This window comes from Pelophylax lessonae (assembly GCF_965119305.1).
Source record: "Pelophylax lessonae genome assembly, chromosome: 4".
NCBI lineage: Eukaryota > Metazoa > Chordata > Amphibia > Anura > Ranidae > Pelophylax > Pelophylax lessonae.
Genome location: NC_138771.1, coordinates 650,730,419 through 650,748,148, shown reverse-complemented (window position 1 = coordinate 650,748,148; position 17,730 = coordinate 650,730,419). Strand labels below are relative to the sequence as shown.

General features: G+C 43.0%; 1 protein-coding gene across 1 annotated transcript in view; it reads right to left on the bottom strand.

The window, feature by feature from the left end:
• Positions 1-6,682: 6,682 nt before the first annotated feature.
• KIF1C (kinesin family member 1C) overlaps positions 6,683-17,730 on the bottom strand; it is a 99,421-nt gene continuing 88,373 nt past the window's right edge. The window contains exons 19-21 of the mRNA XM_082254304.1: positions 17,097-17,169; positions 9,237-9,824; positions 6,683-7,446 (exon numbers count right to left, since the gene is read on the bottom strand). Coding sequence (XP_082110430.1) covers positions 6,742-7,446; positions 9,237-9,824; positions 17,097-17,169 — 1,366 coding nt within the window. The 3' untranslated portion in view covers positions 6,683-6,741. The remainder of the gene's footprint in view (positions 7,447-9,236; positions 9,825-17,096; positions 17,170-17,730) is intronic.

Sequence of the window (17,730 nt, the reverse complement as noted above, 5' to 3'; positions counted from 1 at the left end):
AAAACGAACACACAGCTCAGCAATGGGTGATTTAATTCCATACAGTTCAGGAAGACAGTCTTGGCTGATCGTTGCACTCAGAATACAATATACAGCAGGACACACACTGCCTTCCTATCCATATACACTGCTCTGAAATCCCCCTTTCCGTATTGTAGTGTATCAGTAACATATTCAGCGGGGTCCGGGGAGGGTCAGAAACCCCTCATTTTGTACTGACCAATGGCAACTGAAATAGGAGCCCAAACCCCACCCCCGAAGAGAAAACAAAAGATAAATAGGTTATACATAAGTAACTCACGTCAGACAGTGCAAATCTACGCTGTGCCACATAATGCCAAAAAAAAGGGTAAGAAAGCAAAGGATTCTGGGGGGTCGCTGCTCATTGGAGCAAACTTCAAAGCTAAATCAAAGTTTCATTACTTTTGTTCCCAACCAATACGGATGGTGAGACGCTGGCGTGAGAGACCCCCTAAGGGCCACAAGGTGAATTTGTACTCTTCATAGTTACAGTAATAGATATCACGGCTGCTAGCTAAATTAGTGTCGGCGATAATATCAATTCATTATATCATGGCAGTGTAGGCCCGAAAAAAAAATAATCAGAGTGCGCCAAGCACAAGCCGCCAGCAGGGGGCAGTAAAGAGCTGGCGGGTCATTTAAACTTCATCATCATTGTGACAGTGCAACAATATTTTCTCATGTACATATACATCTGTGCATACATATATATACCCCAACTGTACTATATATACCTGTGTGTGTATATACATATATCTGTACAGTACGATCCAGAAGCTTTCTTTTTCCTCCCTACATCCCTAGACATACCTATACCACACCTTTCTTTGGCTCCTTTTAGCTACATGGCTTCCCTAACTTCTAGTATGCGACTATTTTCTGACCCCACAACCACCTCCTAACACAGGCCTACCAGGGTTTCTCCCGACCAGGGTTTCTCAACCAGGGTTCCTCCTGAGGTTGCTAGGGGTTCCTTGAGCAATTTCTGCCTCTCAGATATGTTCCCAATGACACCATTGTACCTTTCAGCTATCTGTAAGGGGGTAATTCTTCCCAATGATGACCAGAGTAAGGAGCATTCCTACCACTGACTGTCATGAGTTGTAGATTTTTCATCTTTAGCAGGGGTTCCCCGAGACCAGAAATTTATTTTAAGGGTTCCTCTGTGTGGAAATGGTTGAGAAAGCCCGCTCTAGACTGTTAAAGCATCGCTCCCACCCCAATCCAGAAATAAAGCAGACAGCCCCCGGAAAGAATTTTGCATCACATCTTCCCCTGCTCTCTTGCCTGGTCTCCCACTTTTATCTCTTCCTCCAACCTGATTTAAAATTTCACTCTATGTACATGGGATGATGGGGGTTTTAATTAAAGAACTTTAATTAAAACAAATATACATATACGTTTGCCTGGTTGAAACTGTCCCCAAAAATAGTTCTGGCTGCTGTTGGGTTTATTACCATAAGAGTCTTGATCTTGGGAGTCATGTGATGAGACCTCCGGACCAGGACTACCATTTCCAGCCAAGGCCTCTGACGTCATTGACGACGAAACGAGTAGGGTGGAGTCGGGGCGTGTGACGAAGCGTACGTATACGTTTTGCAGGTTAAAACTGTCCCCAAAAATAGTTCTGGCTGCTGTGGAGTTTATTACCATGAGAATCTTGACCTGGGAGTCATGTGATGAGACCTCCGGACCAGGACTACCAGTTCCAGCCAAGGCCTTTGACATCATTGATGACGAAACGAGTAGGGTGGAGTCGCGGCGTGTGACGAAGCGGCCATTTTGTTGGTTGGAAACATCGAGGGTATTGATATTATTTTATCTTTGCTTATGTGAATGTTTTACTTTCCTAAATAAAGGGTACCATAAATTTTCTACACTAGGAGATTCTTTTTCCTTTTTTTTGATGATCTGGGGTACTTTCTGATCTTCATACCGGGTGGGATTGTGGTCTTGAGTGTGTGCTGCTGCGGAAGAAAGCTGGCAGGCCATCTATACCAGAGGATCCTGGCGTGGGAGGCCCCCTAAGGGCCACAAGGTGAATTTGTAGTACTCTTCATAGTTACAGTAATAGATATCACGGCTGCTAGCTAAATTAGTGTCTGCGATAATATCAATTCATTGTATCATGGCAGTGTAGACCCCCAAAAAAATCAGTGCGCCAAGCACAAGCTGCCAGCAGGGGGCAGTAAAGAGCTGGCGGGTCATTTAAATTTCATCATCAGTGCAACAATATTTTCTCATGCCAGAATCACATGTACATATACATACACATATATATATATATATATATATATATATATATATATATACCATTGGACTATATATACCTGTGTGTATATACATATATCTGTACAGTACGATCAATCCAGAAGCTTTATATTTCCTCCCTACATCCCTAGACATACCTATACCACACCTTTCTTTGGCTCCATTAAGCTATGTGGCCTCCCTAACTTCTAGTGTGCGACTATTTTCTGACCCCACAACTGCCTCCTAACACATGCCTGAACTCTCCACACTGCTAAAGCATCGCTCCCACCCCAATCCAGAAATAAACCGGACAGCCCCCAGGGAGAATTTTGCATCACGTCCCCGTCCCCCCTGCTCTCTTGCCTTGTCTCCTACTTTTATCACTTCCTCCACCCTGATTTAAAATTTCAGTCTATGTCCATGGGATGATGGGGTTTTAATTAAAGAACTTTAATTTAAAAAATATACATATACGCTTGACTGGTTAAAACTGTCCCCAAAAATAGTTCTGGCTGATGTTGGGTTTATTACCATTAGAGTCTTGATCTTAGGAGTTATGTGATGAGACCTCCGGACCAGGACTACCAGTTAAAGCCAAAGCCTTTGACGACGTCATCGATGACGAAACAAGTAGGGTGGAGTCGCTGCTTGTGACCAAGCGGCCATTTTGTTGGTTGGAAACATCAAGGGTTTTGATATTATTTTATCTTTGCTTATGTGAATGTTTTACTTTCTTAAATAAATGGTACCATAAATTTTCTACACTAGGAGATGCTTTTTCCTCTTTTTGATGATCTGGGTTACATTCCTGATCTTTATACCGGATTGGATTGTGGTCTTGATAATGTGCTGCTGCGGAAGAAAGCTGGCAGGCCATCTTATACTGGAGGATCCTCTTGCCATAGGAGTATCTAAGCTGTGTTATTCTGTGTTATTTGACCATTCCTTAGGGAGGGTCAATTGTTTTGGTAAGAGGCAGTGTGTTCGGGTAAAGGTGATGGGTCTCCCTCTTCTGTGTTCATTCCCTGAGCACTTTCAAGTTCACATCCTAGAAAAACCTTTGTGTTGGGCTCTCTTCCTTCTTTGTGTTTTTATAAATTTAACAATTTTTGCCTGGAAAGTGTTTTGTATGAATGCTCTTGCATTCTGGGACAGAGGCACTGTGCTGGTTATATTAGTTCCAGCCAAGTGTCACAGCTATACCAAAGTCAAATGATGGTGTCACGCTTTGGTGGTATTTAATCACCACTGGGGGTTTTTATTTTCTTGCTAAATAAATGAAAAAAAAGACTAAAAATTTTAAAGAAAAAAAACCTCAGTTTTCGTTATAAAATTTTGCAAAGTAATTTTTCTTCTTCAATGATGTGCGCTGACAGGCACTAATGAGACTGCACTGATGTGGAGACTGCACTAATGTGCGCTGAGGAGTCTGCACTGTGTGCAGATGATACTGCACTGATGTGCGCTGATGAGACTGCACTGATAAGGCTGCACTGACAGGCATTAATGAGGCTGCACTGATGAGGAGACACTAATGTGCGCTGATGAGACCGCACTGATTTGCGCTGATGAGACTGCACTGATGTGCACTGACAGGCATTAATAAAGCTGCACTGATGAGGAGGCACTAATGTGCGCTGATGAGACTGCACTGATGTGCACTAATAAGGCTGCACTGATGAGGAGACACTAATGTGCGCTGATGAGACTGCACTAATGTGCGCAGATGATACTGCACTGATGTGCGCTGATGAGACTGCACTGACAGGCATTAATGAGGCTGCACTGATGAGGAGACACTAATGTGCGCTGATGAGACCGCACTGATTTGTGCTGATGAGACTGCACTGATGTGCACTGACAGGCATTAATAAAGCTGCACTGATGAGGAGGCACTAATGTGCGCTGATGAGACTGCACTGATGTGCACTAATAAGGCTGCACTGATGAGGAGACACTAATGTGCGCTGATGAGACTGCACTAATGTGCGCAGATGATACTGCACTGATGTGCGCTGATGAGACTGCACTGATAAGGCTGCACTGACAGGCATTAATGAGGCTGCACTGATGAGGAGACACTAATGTGCGCTGATGAGACCGCACTGATTTGTGCTGATGAGACTGCACTGATGTGCACTGACAGGCATTAATAAAGCTGCACTGATGAGGAGGCACTAATGTGCGCTGATGAGACTGCACTGATGTGCACTAATAAGGCTGCACTGATGAGGAGACACTAATGTGCGCTGATGAGACTGCACTAATGTGCGCAGATTATACTGCACTGATGTGCGCTGATGAGACTGCACTGATAAGGCTGCACTGACAGGCATTAATGAGGCTGCACTGATGAGGAGACACTAATGTGCGCTGATGAGACTGCATTGATTTGCGCTGATGAGACTGCACTGATTTGCGCTGATGAGACTGCACTGATGAGACTGCACTGATGTGCACTTATAAGGCTGCACTGATGAGGAGAAACTAATGTGCGCTGATGAGACTGCACTGATGGCCACTGATGGGACTGCACCGATGGCCACTGATGAGGCTGCACCGATGGCCACTGATGAGGCTGCACCGATGGCCACTGATGAGGCTGCACCGATGGCCACTGATGAGGCTGCACCGATGGCCACTGATGAGGCTGCACCGATGGCCACTGATGAGGCTGCACCGATGGCCACTGATGAGGCTGCACCGATGGCCACTGATGAGGCTGCACCGATGGCCACTGATGAGGCTGCACTGATAATCAGTGTAAAAATTGCCCTGACAGGCTTGCCAGTTAGAAGCTCTCCTTTTCTCAGACAGACACAGCTTGCAAGGAAAGGACTGCCATTAAACGCCAAGTCTGTTTACATAGGATTAGCTGTGATTGGACACAGCTGATCAAATGGTAAAGGGCTGTTGTGATTGGCCCTTACCACGATCTGTGACCAGGTGTGTCAGAAGGACACATCGGTCACAGAGCATGCCAGATGTGCACCCCAGGGGGCGCATGGGAAGCAGGGATCTGGGAGGATGTCCATGGATGCCCCCCTCTCCTCGTGCTTGCACGCAGAAGCGAACGCATACATAGGTCCCACCTTTAGATGTAAACTGTGCTCAACCCACACGTGTGAGGTATCGCCGGGAACCTCAGAGTGAGAGCAAGAATTCTATCACTAGACCTCCTTTGTAACCCCAAACTTGCAACCTGTAAAATATTTTAAAGTGTAGCCTTTGGAGATTTTTTAAATACTGAATTTTGCCGCTATTCCACGGATGTGAGCAATTTTAAACCATGACATGTTAGGAATCCTATTTACTCAGCGTAACATCATCTTTCATATTATACAAATTGGGGTAAATATTGGGTTTTTTTTTTTCCATTCATGAAAATCGCGTTTGAAAAATTGCTGTGCAAATAATGTGTGACATGAAAAACATTTGCAACGACCGCCAGTTTGTTCTCTAGGGTCTCTGCTAATAAAAAAAACAAAAAAACAAAAATTATATTATATATATATGTATATAAATAAATATATATATATATATATATATATATATATATATATATATATATATATATATATATATTTATATTATGTTTGTTTATTCTCTACGGTCTCTGCTAATAAAAAAAAAAAAAACACATATATATATATATATATATATATAATGTTTGGGGGGGAAAAGATTATTTTTTTTTACATGTAGGAGAGGAATGGCGAAATTGGCCTGGTATGGAAGCGGCCTTGGGGGATGAAGGGGGGAGGCTGGTGGATAAACCCCTGCCAGAAAACACAGCTGGGCATCCCATGGGCAGCGCAAACCACAAGCGTTGAAACTTGCCTGAAGCTCTTTGTATTTATAAATACACATATATACACACACAATGATAGATGGATATACACACAGAGAATCAATAACCTTCACTCAGTGCAGAATGAGTTCAAACAGTCTCTTGTTACAGTATATTAGGGCGGGCAAAGAGGGGGGGGGGCCTGGTCTGGTGGGGGTAACAAGTATGGCTTCAGGGACCAGTGGGGTCTTTTCACTGCCCAAGCACTGGTCGCCCCCCCAGGCCCGCCTTCAATGGGCCACGGCAATCTTCTAGTGCCAACAACCCCCCCTCGTAGTGTTGTGTTCCTTAGCAGCTGCTGCAGGCCGATTAAAGACATCAGTCACAAAAAACAAAAAAAAAAAAACAAAAAAAAGGATAAAAAAAAAATCCACATAAAAAGAAAAAAATTAAAACTTAAAACCAACACTTCAAAAAGTTCAGAATAAAACCTCGATCCTTCATCCTACGACCTTCCTAATTCGATGTGCGCAAAATTCAAAAATAACTTCCGTTCATCTTTCTCTTCTCAACCTTCTCGTCCGTTCTCCACATAACTTGTTCTTTTCTACCGCGGCCTCCGCTCACCTCCACCAAGCCGGTTCCCTGCGACGATCTCACGACCCTTTTTTTTTTACTCAGACGGGGCTTTCCATGTCACACAAGTTGGGGGCGGAGTTCTGGCGTCGCATCCTGGGCGGAGCGGTGTAAGGGTGGTACTTGTAAGGGCGCTCCTGAGGCGATGGAGGGTGGCGTTTTTGCTGGCCCCCTCCATCGCCCTCCCTGCTCTGAGGTCTTCTTGTGAACTGTTGACCGTCTTCTCCGCTCTGGCGATTGTTGGGATAGTTGGGCCTCCTTCCTCTGTTTGACCCTCCGTCCAAGGAGTTTCGTCTCTGTCTCTGATGGTCGCCGTCTTCTTGGCGCCTCTGCGGGCGCTCGTTACGCCTCTCTCCGTCGCCTTCCCCGCCTCGTTTCTCTCCTGACCAGGGGGGGCTGTTGAGGTCTTCCACCACGTAGGTCGTGCCTGGTGCCCAGGAGAAGCGGTGCTGAGGGCTGCTCTTAAAGGGAAAGCGAAGTTTGCAGTCCAGGGGCGGGATAAATTTCCCGGTGCCAGGCGGGCGGCGGAGGGCCCGTGTGATCTGCTGCTGCTGCAGGTTTTGGAAGCGGCTTTGCTCCTGCTTCATCCACCTCATCCTCCCCCGCCTGAAGGTCGGATCGTCTTCCATGAGGTGTGTAACACGGACAGCCTTGGGAGAATGGCTGGGGGAATTCTGGAGACTCTCGGGAGGTTCGCTGGAGCACCAGAAAGGTTGGTCTTCCAAGTACTCTTCTCCCGGGTCATCCTGAGGACAGAACAGTAGAGGATGAGTTTATAGAGACACCATGTACAGACAACAACTCACACACAAAGATAACAGTATAATAAAAAAATAATAAAATAAAATCAATGATTTTTTTTTATACTGTTATATTTCATTGATTTCAATATTATATTTTTTATTTATACTGTTATTTTTCAATTATTTTATTAGTATTGTATCACTTTTATTATTTTGTTTTTATTTATAATTTTAATAATAATAATTATTATTACAACAAAATTGAAAAATAACAGTATAAATAAAAATAAAATCTTTCACTGATTTTTATATTTTATTATATTTATACTGTTCATAATTAAATCAATGAAATATTTTTATTTATACTATTGTTCATTGATTTTATAATTTTATTTTTTATATATTTATTTATACTGTTATTTTTCTTTTATTGTAATTATTATTATTATTATTATTTTATTACTTTATTTTATTTTTATTTATACTTTTATTTTTCATTTTATGATTATTATTGTATTACTTTTTTATTTTATTTGTATTTATACTTTTATTTTTCATGTTATGATTATTCTTGTATTACTTTTATTATTTTATTTATACTTTTATTTTTCATTTTATGATTATTATTGTATTACTTTTTTATTTTATTTGTATTTATACTTTTATTTTTCATTTATATTTGTATTAATAAAATAAATTAAAAACAGTATTAATAAAAATGAAATAATAATAATACATAAAAAATAACAGTATAAATAAAAATAAAATCTTTCACTGATTTTTATATTTTATTATATTTATACTGTTCATAATTAAATCAATGAAATATTTTTATTTATACTATAGTTCATTGATTTTATAATTGTATTTTTTATATATTTATTTATACTGTTATTTTTCTTTTATTGTAATTATTATTATTATTATTATTGTATTACTTTTTTATTTTATTTTTATTTATACTTTTATTTTTCATTTTATGATTATTATTGTATTACTTTTATCATTTTATTTGTATTTATACTTTTATTTTTCATTTTATGATTATTATTGTATTACTTTTATTATTTTTATTTATACTTTTATTTTTCATGTTATGATTATTCTTGTATTACTTTTATTATTTTATTTATACTTTTATTTTTCATTTTATGATTATTATTGTATTACTTTTTTATTTTATTTGTATTTATACTTTTATTTTTCATGTTATGATTATTCTTGTATTACTTTTATTATTTTATTTATACTTTTATTTTTCATTTTATGATTATTATTGTATTACTTTTATCATTTTATTTGTATTTATACTTTTATTTTTCATTTTATGATTATTATTGTATTACTTTTTTATTTTATTTGTATTTATACTTTTATTTTTCATTTATATTTGTATTAATAAAATAAATTAAAAACAGTATTAATAAAAATGAAATAATAATAATACATAAAAAATAACAGTATAAATAAAAATAAAATAACAAAAGCAATTAAATAAGATAAAAAAACAAAAAAAAAGAAATAATAGCAATGGATAACAAAACAAAATAAAGTAATAAAAAAAAAAAATAATAATAGCAATGGACAAAACAAAATAAAGTAATAAAAAAATAAAATAATAGCAATGGATAACAAAACAAAATAAAGTAATAAAAAAATAAAATAATAGCAATGGATAATATTTCAATATTTTAGAAGGATATTGTATACATTTGTACCCTGAAACAAAGTGAAAGAGAAGTACAAAGAGTAAATAAAACAATAGGAAGATACACAGAACCTCCCTCTCTCACCTGTGCCACTGGTATGACCCTCTCCATCTTCACCATGCGGTCGCGCAGAGCCCGGATCTCTTCGTCCTTCATGTTATTCTGCATTTTCACCTCCTGCAGGATGTCGGTGAGTTTGTCGATGTGAGCCTTCAGGTCCTGAACCCCGCCTTTATTCCCAGAATCCTCTTCTCCCACCCCGACAGTATCCCAGACGTCCCGGGCCACCGCTTTCCAGCCCTCCTTCTCGCTGACGTCCCTTTGGCCGTACGTCCTGCACAGCTCCTTCATCTTGATGACGGCCATGGCCTCGATCTCCTGCTTGCTGTGCTTGAAGTCGTTCAGTGCCACCTCATAGCAGATCTCCTTCACCGCCTGCATCTTCAGGTCCGCCAGGGTCAGGGACCGCGGGTCTTTGCCCAGACGCCGGCGTTGGGGGATCTGGTACACCCTGATTGGCTCCCGTCTCTTGCCACTGCTTGGGAGCCCGCAGCGTCGTACGATGCTCTGCACTTTGCCCGGAGGGACTTTCTCCCGGAGGGAGGAGATGAGGCGCCAGCTCTCCTCGCAGGAACGCTTGTCAGAGTCGTCGCCGCTGTCCGAATCCCCGTACTGTTCAGAAAGGAGACATGAGATACTGATGTGCAGGGATATCATGACATGGACTACAGAGCTAACAAACCGTCCTCAATCAGTGCAAACTGAGGACTGATCATTGTCCTGAGATGTCTATATACCCGACCTCCACACTCAGCCCGCAATTCTCCATACAAAGGCTAAGTATTCCATTCAAATCCCATCTCCTGCTAAAACCTTCATTTTATTATGGGAAGAATAGGAAAGTGATGGAATCCCTGCCAAGTTTTTTACTGCAGCTAGTGACTCCATTAAACAGATTTGTCCCTCACTTCCTGCCAGGACAGGAAATGATGGGGACGTGTCTCCTGTGGGGACATTGGCTGTACCAGAGCACTTCACTTTCAGTACAATGGGCAAAGTACAGAAAGCTGGCATCCATAAGGCTGCATTCCTACCGCAGCGTCACCTTTTTAAAGTGTTTCTACCTGCATTTTTGAGCTTCGGCATTTTTAATTCGCCAACAGAGACAAATATCATCTGTTTCATCATTTGTTGCTATTTTTCAGCTTTTTCATCCACTTTTTTTTTTGTAAGGGGTTGAAGGTTAGGGGTTAATTTATTTATTATTTATCTCCTTAGTTATTTATTTATTCTGTTAGGTTAGGGGTTAATGTTAGGGTTTATTATTAAGGTTAAGGCTTACTATTGAAATAAGGGTTTTTTTTATTTTATTTATATTATTATTATTATAAGCCAATAAAGAAAAATATCACCCGTTTCATCATTTGTTGCTGTTTTTCATCCACTTTAATTTTTTTTTTTTTGTAAGGGGTAATTTATTATTTATTTCCTTCTTAGTTATTTATTTATTCTGTTAGGTTAGGGTTTATTATTAGGGTTAAGGCCTAATATTGGAATTAACGTTTAGGATTAAATTATGCTAATGACATAAGACTCAGCTTTGGTATACTGGAGGGATGTGTATTGACAGTTCTAATAAGGTGTGTTGAAATTGGAGACGGGCTGTCTGAGAGCCTATGTCTCCTGCTTTCATCTGTTTAGAGATGAAGTGTGCTCACACTTCTAGGAATGTGTATTCGGCTATGTTTTGGGCTTGTTGTTTGTTGAATTAATTATGATAATGTTGCAGTATAAATTCACCTGTGTCTGTCCAGATGGCCAGGTATGTTAATTACTGGATATATATTGCAAGTGAGTTGGTGAATAAAGTGTCATTTGTTTTAACCTTCATCAAGCTGGAGGGTGATGTTTGGGGAGGAATTGAGGGGCCAGGTCACTGCATCACTTGAGATTCTGGGGACCTAAGACAGAAATACTTGGTCCAACTATTGGGGATCTGTTACACTGGTGGCAAGTGGTGGGATTCTTCTCGGAATAGATCCCAAACCAGGAATGCAGTGAGGAGCCCAGCAGCATCTCGGTCTAAGGAGGAACTCAGGAGATGGAGCGAGCTAGCCCCCGGGCAGTGTCCCCATATGAGGTGGAGTTCCAACGGAGGCTACAAGACATACTGGCAAAGGAACAGGGCCATAAGTCAGACAAGAACAAGGGGAACTGGAGAAAATATGTAATGCAAGAACTCTGGCAGGAGTCCATGGAGGTAGCACAGCTTCGGCGGAAAGAGAAGCTTCCAAGTACAGCGCAACGCTGGCAGGAACAAGTGAGCCAACGGATGTTTATCCTGGGAGAACAACCCTTGACGCAGTGGGAAAGGCACCTTGAGTGCCTAGTCCAGAGAGAAATTATGCTGGATGACTCGTACCGGGCACTATGGTGGTACGCAGTCCAACGAGACCCTTGGTTGGCAGAAGGCATTCAACCAGAGGGGGGGGGGGCTATGATGGCCCAGGCCTGTTGTGGAAGGCCATGGAGGAGGATGATGATTTTGGCAGTCCTGCGATGTCGCGGTTCTGGGCTATTTATTATTACCGGAGAAGGATGCTACCAGCCCAGTTGTTGTTGGAGCTGAGACTAGACCTCATCTACCTTGTTATGATCGAGTGGGGGTTGAAACAGGACTACCAACACCTCCTAGACTTGGTCCAGCAGCAGCCCACAGCACTGGGGGTGGAGATGGTCATGCCCACTACCCAGGACCAGCCAGCGTTACCGGGATAGGCGATTGTAGGTCCCTTGTCCCAGCAGCAGCCAACAGCACTGGGGGTGGAGATGGTCGTGCTCACTACCCAGGACCAGCCAGCGTTACTGGGAGAGGCGATTGTAGGTCCCTCGTCCCAGCAGCAGCCAACAGCACTGGGGGTGGAGATGGTCATGCCCACTACCCAGGACCAGCCAGCGGTACAGGGAGAGACGATTGTAGGTCCCTCGTCCCAGCAGCAGCCAACAACACTGGGGTGGAGATGGTCAGGCCCACTACCCAGGACCAGCCAGCGGTACAGGGAGAGGCGATTGTAGGTCCCTCGTCCCAGCAGCAGCCAACACCACTGGGGGTGGAGATGGTCGTGCCCACTACCCAGGACCAGCCAGCGGTACCGGGAGAGGCGATTGTAGGTCCCTCGTCCCAGCAGCAGCCAACAGCACTGGGGGTGGAGATGGTCGTGCCCACTACCCAGGACCAGCCAGCGGTACCGGGAGAGGAGATTGTAGGTCCCTCGTCCCAGCAGCAGCCAACAGCACTGGGGGTGGAGATGGTCATGCCCACTACCCAGCACCAGCCAGCATTCCTGGGAGAGGCGATTGTAGGTCCCTCGTCCCAGCAGCAGCCAACAGCACTGGGGGTGGAGAGGATCGTGCCCACTACCCAGGACCAGCCAGCATTAGCGGGAGAGGTGATTGTAGGTCCCTTGTCCCAGCAGCTGAGTGCCTACCCAGCGGAAGAGCTAGCAGCCGGGCAGAACCCCACTGGTATCTGCCCACCAGTCCATGAAGCTTTTGGCATGGAATGGGTGGATGGGGCCGTGGCCTCCACCCCTGGATTACAGAGATGCTGGGCAATCGGCCCAGATTCCCAACCCCCTAAGTATGGGGGCCCATGCCACCCTGATTTTGCCCCTCCAGCAACAATGGAATGCCTCTGGAGTGGATTATAGCTGGTTCCCTGCCCAGGAAGACCCCTGATATTATAATTGGGAAATAGGGCAGGAGGCCCTCTGGAGCATGGCACAGTCTGGCAAAAGAAACCAGACTAACACAGAACCAGTTGGAGGTCTGGGGTCTGGTTCGTCTCCCCAGGTAGAGGGAGATATGTGACGAACGCCCATTTGCTGGAACGTTCGCCACGGGCTACTGGAGGAGTGTGGAGGCCAGCCTCCTGCCCACGGACTATGGCCCTGGCTTGTAGGGGAGCGCGGCTCTGGTTGGGGGTGTATGCGGGGGGACCTTTGGAGTACTGTTTCCTTGAATTCAAGTCCCTGTCACCCCAAGCGACACAGACTTTGGGCCTAAGCTGCAAAGGACTTCACACCATGAGAGACTAAACAGATGCTAATGACCTAAGACTCAGCTTTGGTATACTGGAGGGATGTGTATTGACAGTTCTACTAAGGTGTGTTGTATAGGGAGACGGGCTGTCTGAGAGCCTATGTCTCCTGCTTTCATCTGTTTAGAGATGAAGTGTGTTCACACTTCTAGGAATGTGTATTCGGCTATGTTTTGGGCTTGTTGTTTGTTGAATTAATTATGATAATGTTGCAGTATAAATTCACCTGTGTCTGTCCAGATGGCCAGGTATGTTAATTACTGGATATATATTGCAAGTGAGTTGGTAAATAAAGTGTCATTTGTTTTAACCTTCATCAAGCTGGAGGCTGATGTTTGGGGGGGAATTGAGGGGCCAGGACTGCATCACTTGAGATTCTGGGGACATAAGACAGAAATACTTGGTCCAAGTATTGGAGATCTGTTACAATATATATATATATAATAATATTAATATAAAAAAAAACCTAACCCTAATTCCAATATTAGGCCTATATATATATATATATATATATATATATATATATATATATATATATATATAGTGTATATATAACCCAATGAAGAAAAATATCACCCGTTTCATCATTTGTTGCTATGTTTTTCAGCGTTTTCATGCGATTTTATTACATTTTTTTCTTTTTTGTAAAGGGGTAAAGGTTATTTCCTTTTTAGTGATTTATTTATTTTGTTAGGTTAGGAGTTAAGGTTTAATATTAGGGTTAAGGCCTAAAATTGGAATTAGGGTCAGGGGGTAATATTATTGTTAATGGTTGGGTTTTTTATTTATTTTATTATTTAATCATTATATATACAGTGGGTACGGAAAGTATTCAGACCCCCTTAAATTTTTCACTCTTTGTTATATTGCAGCCATTTGCTAAAATCATTTAAGTTCATTCTTCTTCCTCATGAATGTACACATAGCACCCCATACTGACAGAAAAACACAGAATTGTTGACATTGTTGCAGATTTATTAAAAAAGAAAAACTGAAATATTACATGGTCCTAAGTATTCAGACCCTTTGCTCAGTATTTAGTAGAAGCCCCCTTTTGATCTAATACAGCCAGGAGTCTTTTTGGGAAAGATGCAACAAGTCTTTCACACCTGGATTTGGGGATCCTCTGCCATTCCTCCTTGCAGATCCTCTCCAGTTCTGTCAGGTTGGATGGTAAACGTTGGTGGACAGCCATTTTTAGGTCTCTCCAGAGATGCTCAATTGGGTTTAAGTCAGGGCTCTGGCTGGGCCATTCAAGAACAGTCACGGAGTTGTTGTGAAGCCACTCCTTCGTTATTTTAGCTGTGTGCTTAGGGTCATTGTCTTGTTGGAAGGTAAACCTTCGGCCCAGTCTGAGGTCCAGAGCACTCTGGAGAAGGTTTTTGTCCAGGATATCCCTGTACTTGGCCGCATTCATCTTTCCCTCGATTGCAACCAGTCATCCTGTCCCTGCAGCTGAAAAACACCCCCACAGCATGATGCTGCCACCACCATGCTTCACTGTTGGGACTGTATTGGACAGGTGATGAGCAGTGCCTGGTTTTCTCCACGCATACCGCTTAGAATTAAGGCCAAAAAGTTCTATTTTGGTCTCATCAGACCAGAGAATCTTATTTCTCACCATCTTGGAGTCCTTCAGGTGTTTTTTAGCAAACTCCATGCGGGCTTTCATGTGTCTTACACTGAGGAGAGGCTTCCGTCGGGCCACTCTGCCATAAAGCCCCGACTGGTGGAGGGCTGCAGTGATGGTTGACTTTCTACAACTTTCTCCCATCTCCTGACTGCATCTCTGGAGCTCAGCCACAGTGATCTTTGGGTTCTTCTTTACCTCTCTCACCAAGGCTCTTCTCCCCCAATAGCTCAGTTTGGCAGGACGGCCAGCTCTAGGAAGGGTTCTGGTCGTCCCAAACATCTTCCAATTTGAGGATTATGGAGGCCACTGTGCTCTTAGGAACCTTAAGTGCAGCAGAAATCTTTTTGTAACCTTGGCCAGATCTGTGCCTTGCCACAATTCTGTCTCTGAGCTCTTCAGGCAGTTCCTTTGACCTCATGATTCTCATTTGCTCTGACATGCATTGTGATCTGGAAGGTCTTATATAGACAGGTGTGTGGCTTTCCTAATCAAGTCCAATCAGTATAATCAAACACAGCTGGACTCAAATGAAGGTGTAGAACCATCTCAAGGATGATCAGAAGAAATGGAAAGCACCAGAGTTAAATATATGAGTGTCACAGCAAAGGGTCTGAATACTTAGGACCATGTGATATTTCAGTTTTTCTTTTTTAATAAATCTGCAACAATGTCAACAAATCTGTGTTTTTCTGTCAATATGGGGAGCTGTGTGTACATTCATGAGGAAGAAGAATGAACCTAAATGATTTTAGCAAATGGCTGCAATATAACAAAGAGTGAAAAATTTAAGGGGGTCTGAATACTTTCCGTACCCACTGTATATAAGCCAATAGGCGAAAATATCATTCATCACCGTTTCATCATTTATTGCTGTTTTTCAGCTTTTTCATTCACTTTAATTTAATTTTTTAAATCCCAGCAAGGAACTAAGTCCTTACTCCTGACTAGGCAGACAAAAAACGGAGTACCTGTAGCAGGGAAAGGGAGTATACCCCCTGGGACTGCCCATAGGTGTAGCAAGATTATTTTTCTGCCTTGTGTCCTACTCCTGTAGGGGGCAGTATAACCCAATGGGTATGAAAATCAGGAGCTGTGTCCGTCAATGAACGAAAGAGAAAAGCATTTTTGCTTGCACATGATTGGATGATGGAAGTCAGCAGAGCTTCTGCTCATTTACTAAGCTCTGGAGCAACTGCACTCTACAACGTGCAGCCTATTTTTGCCTTTAGTAAATCAACCCCACAACCTCAAAGAAAGACTATTGGGCACTAATGTAAAGGTGCAGCCAGGGCAGTGATGAGTCGCAGTGCTGGATGTAAAAAAAACAAACATGTTATGCTTATCTGCTCTGTGCAGTGGCTTTGCACAGAGCAGCCCTGATTCTCCTACTCTCGGGTCCCCCGTACGCTCTGGGCTACCCCCCGTCCCCCTAAGACACACAGAACGGGGCTCAGCCCTGCCCCCTCCTCACTGTCAGTGATTGACAGCAGCAGGAACCCATGGCTCCCGCTGCTGTGACTCAGCCAATGAGGAGGCAAAGAGCCGGGAGAGCAGCGGCTCTCATGCACATCACTGGATCGGGCTCAGGTTTGTATTGGGGGAGGGGTCGGTTAGGAAGCAGCACACAGAAGGTTTTTTTTACCTCCATGCCTTCTATCTAAAAACACCTTCAGCCTTTAAAACCACTTTAAAGTGATTGTACAGTCTGATTTTTTTTTAAATAACAAACATGTTATACTTCGCTCCTCTGTGCAGTTGGTTTTGCACAGAGTGGCCCAGATCCTCCTCTTCTTGGTTCCCCCTTCTGTGCTCCTGGCCCCTCCCTCCTGTTGAGTGCCGCCACAGCAAGCAGCTTGCTGTGGGGGCACCCGAGCCGATTCACAGCTCCCTGTATCCATTGAGACACAGACCTGCGACCCGGCCCCGCCCCCTCTTTCTCCTGATCTGCTGACTGACTTTGATTGACAGCAGCATGAGCCAATCGTGCCGCACTGCTGTCTCAGCCAATGAGGGGAGTCCCGGGCAGCTGAGAAACTCCTACAACATCGCTGGATAGAGATAGGCTCAGGTAAGTAATAGGGGGGCTGCTGCACATAGAATGTTTTTTTTATCTTAATGCATAGAATGCATAAAGATAAAAAAAAAAACCTTCTGTCTTTACAGTCCCTTTAAGTAAAATGGTCCATGTCAATGGCGGCGGGTCCCGTCTTACCAGTCTCTGCTGCTCCAGGGTAAGATCAGCCTCCTCCTTCTCCTTCTTATACTGGACCTCCAGATCCTGCAACCTGCATAAACATAAGAGGATCCATCAATACTGAACTTCCATAACCATTGCAGACCAGAGCAATACTCCTTTCATGACAAGGCAACGTTTTAAAAATGTTTACAGGTTACCAGTTTAGAGTTACAGTGGAGGTCTTGGGCTTGTTGCTCTTACTTTAACGTTCACGGCGATACCTTACATGTATGGATTGAACGGCGTTTACATATGTGGCCGTGACGTGCGCATGCGAGCACCCGGGGACGGGGGCACTTTACTTTTTTTTTGTTTATGTTATTTTTTTTAATTTTTACACTTTCCCTTTAATTTGTTTTTGATCACTTTTATTCCTATTACAAGGAATGTAAACATCCCTTGGAATGGGAATAGTGCATGACAGGTCCTCTTTATGGGGAGATTTGGGGTCAATGAGACCTCAGATCTCTCCTACAGGCTGGAGAGCCTGAAATTAAAAAAAAAAAAAAACATCTTGGCTGTCCAGCCGAGATCACGGCAGACTGCCAGGCCGGGGCGTGATGACATCACATCGCACCCGGGCCTCCGAGAGTCATAGAGACTGTCGGGA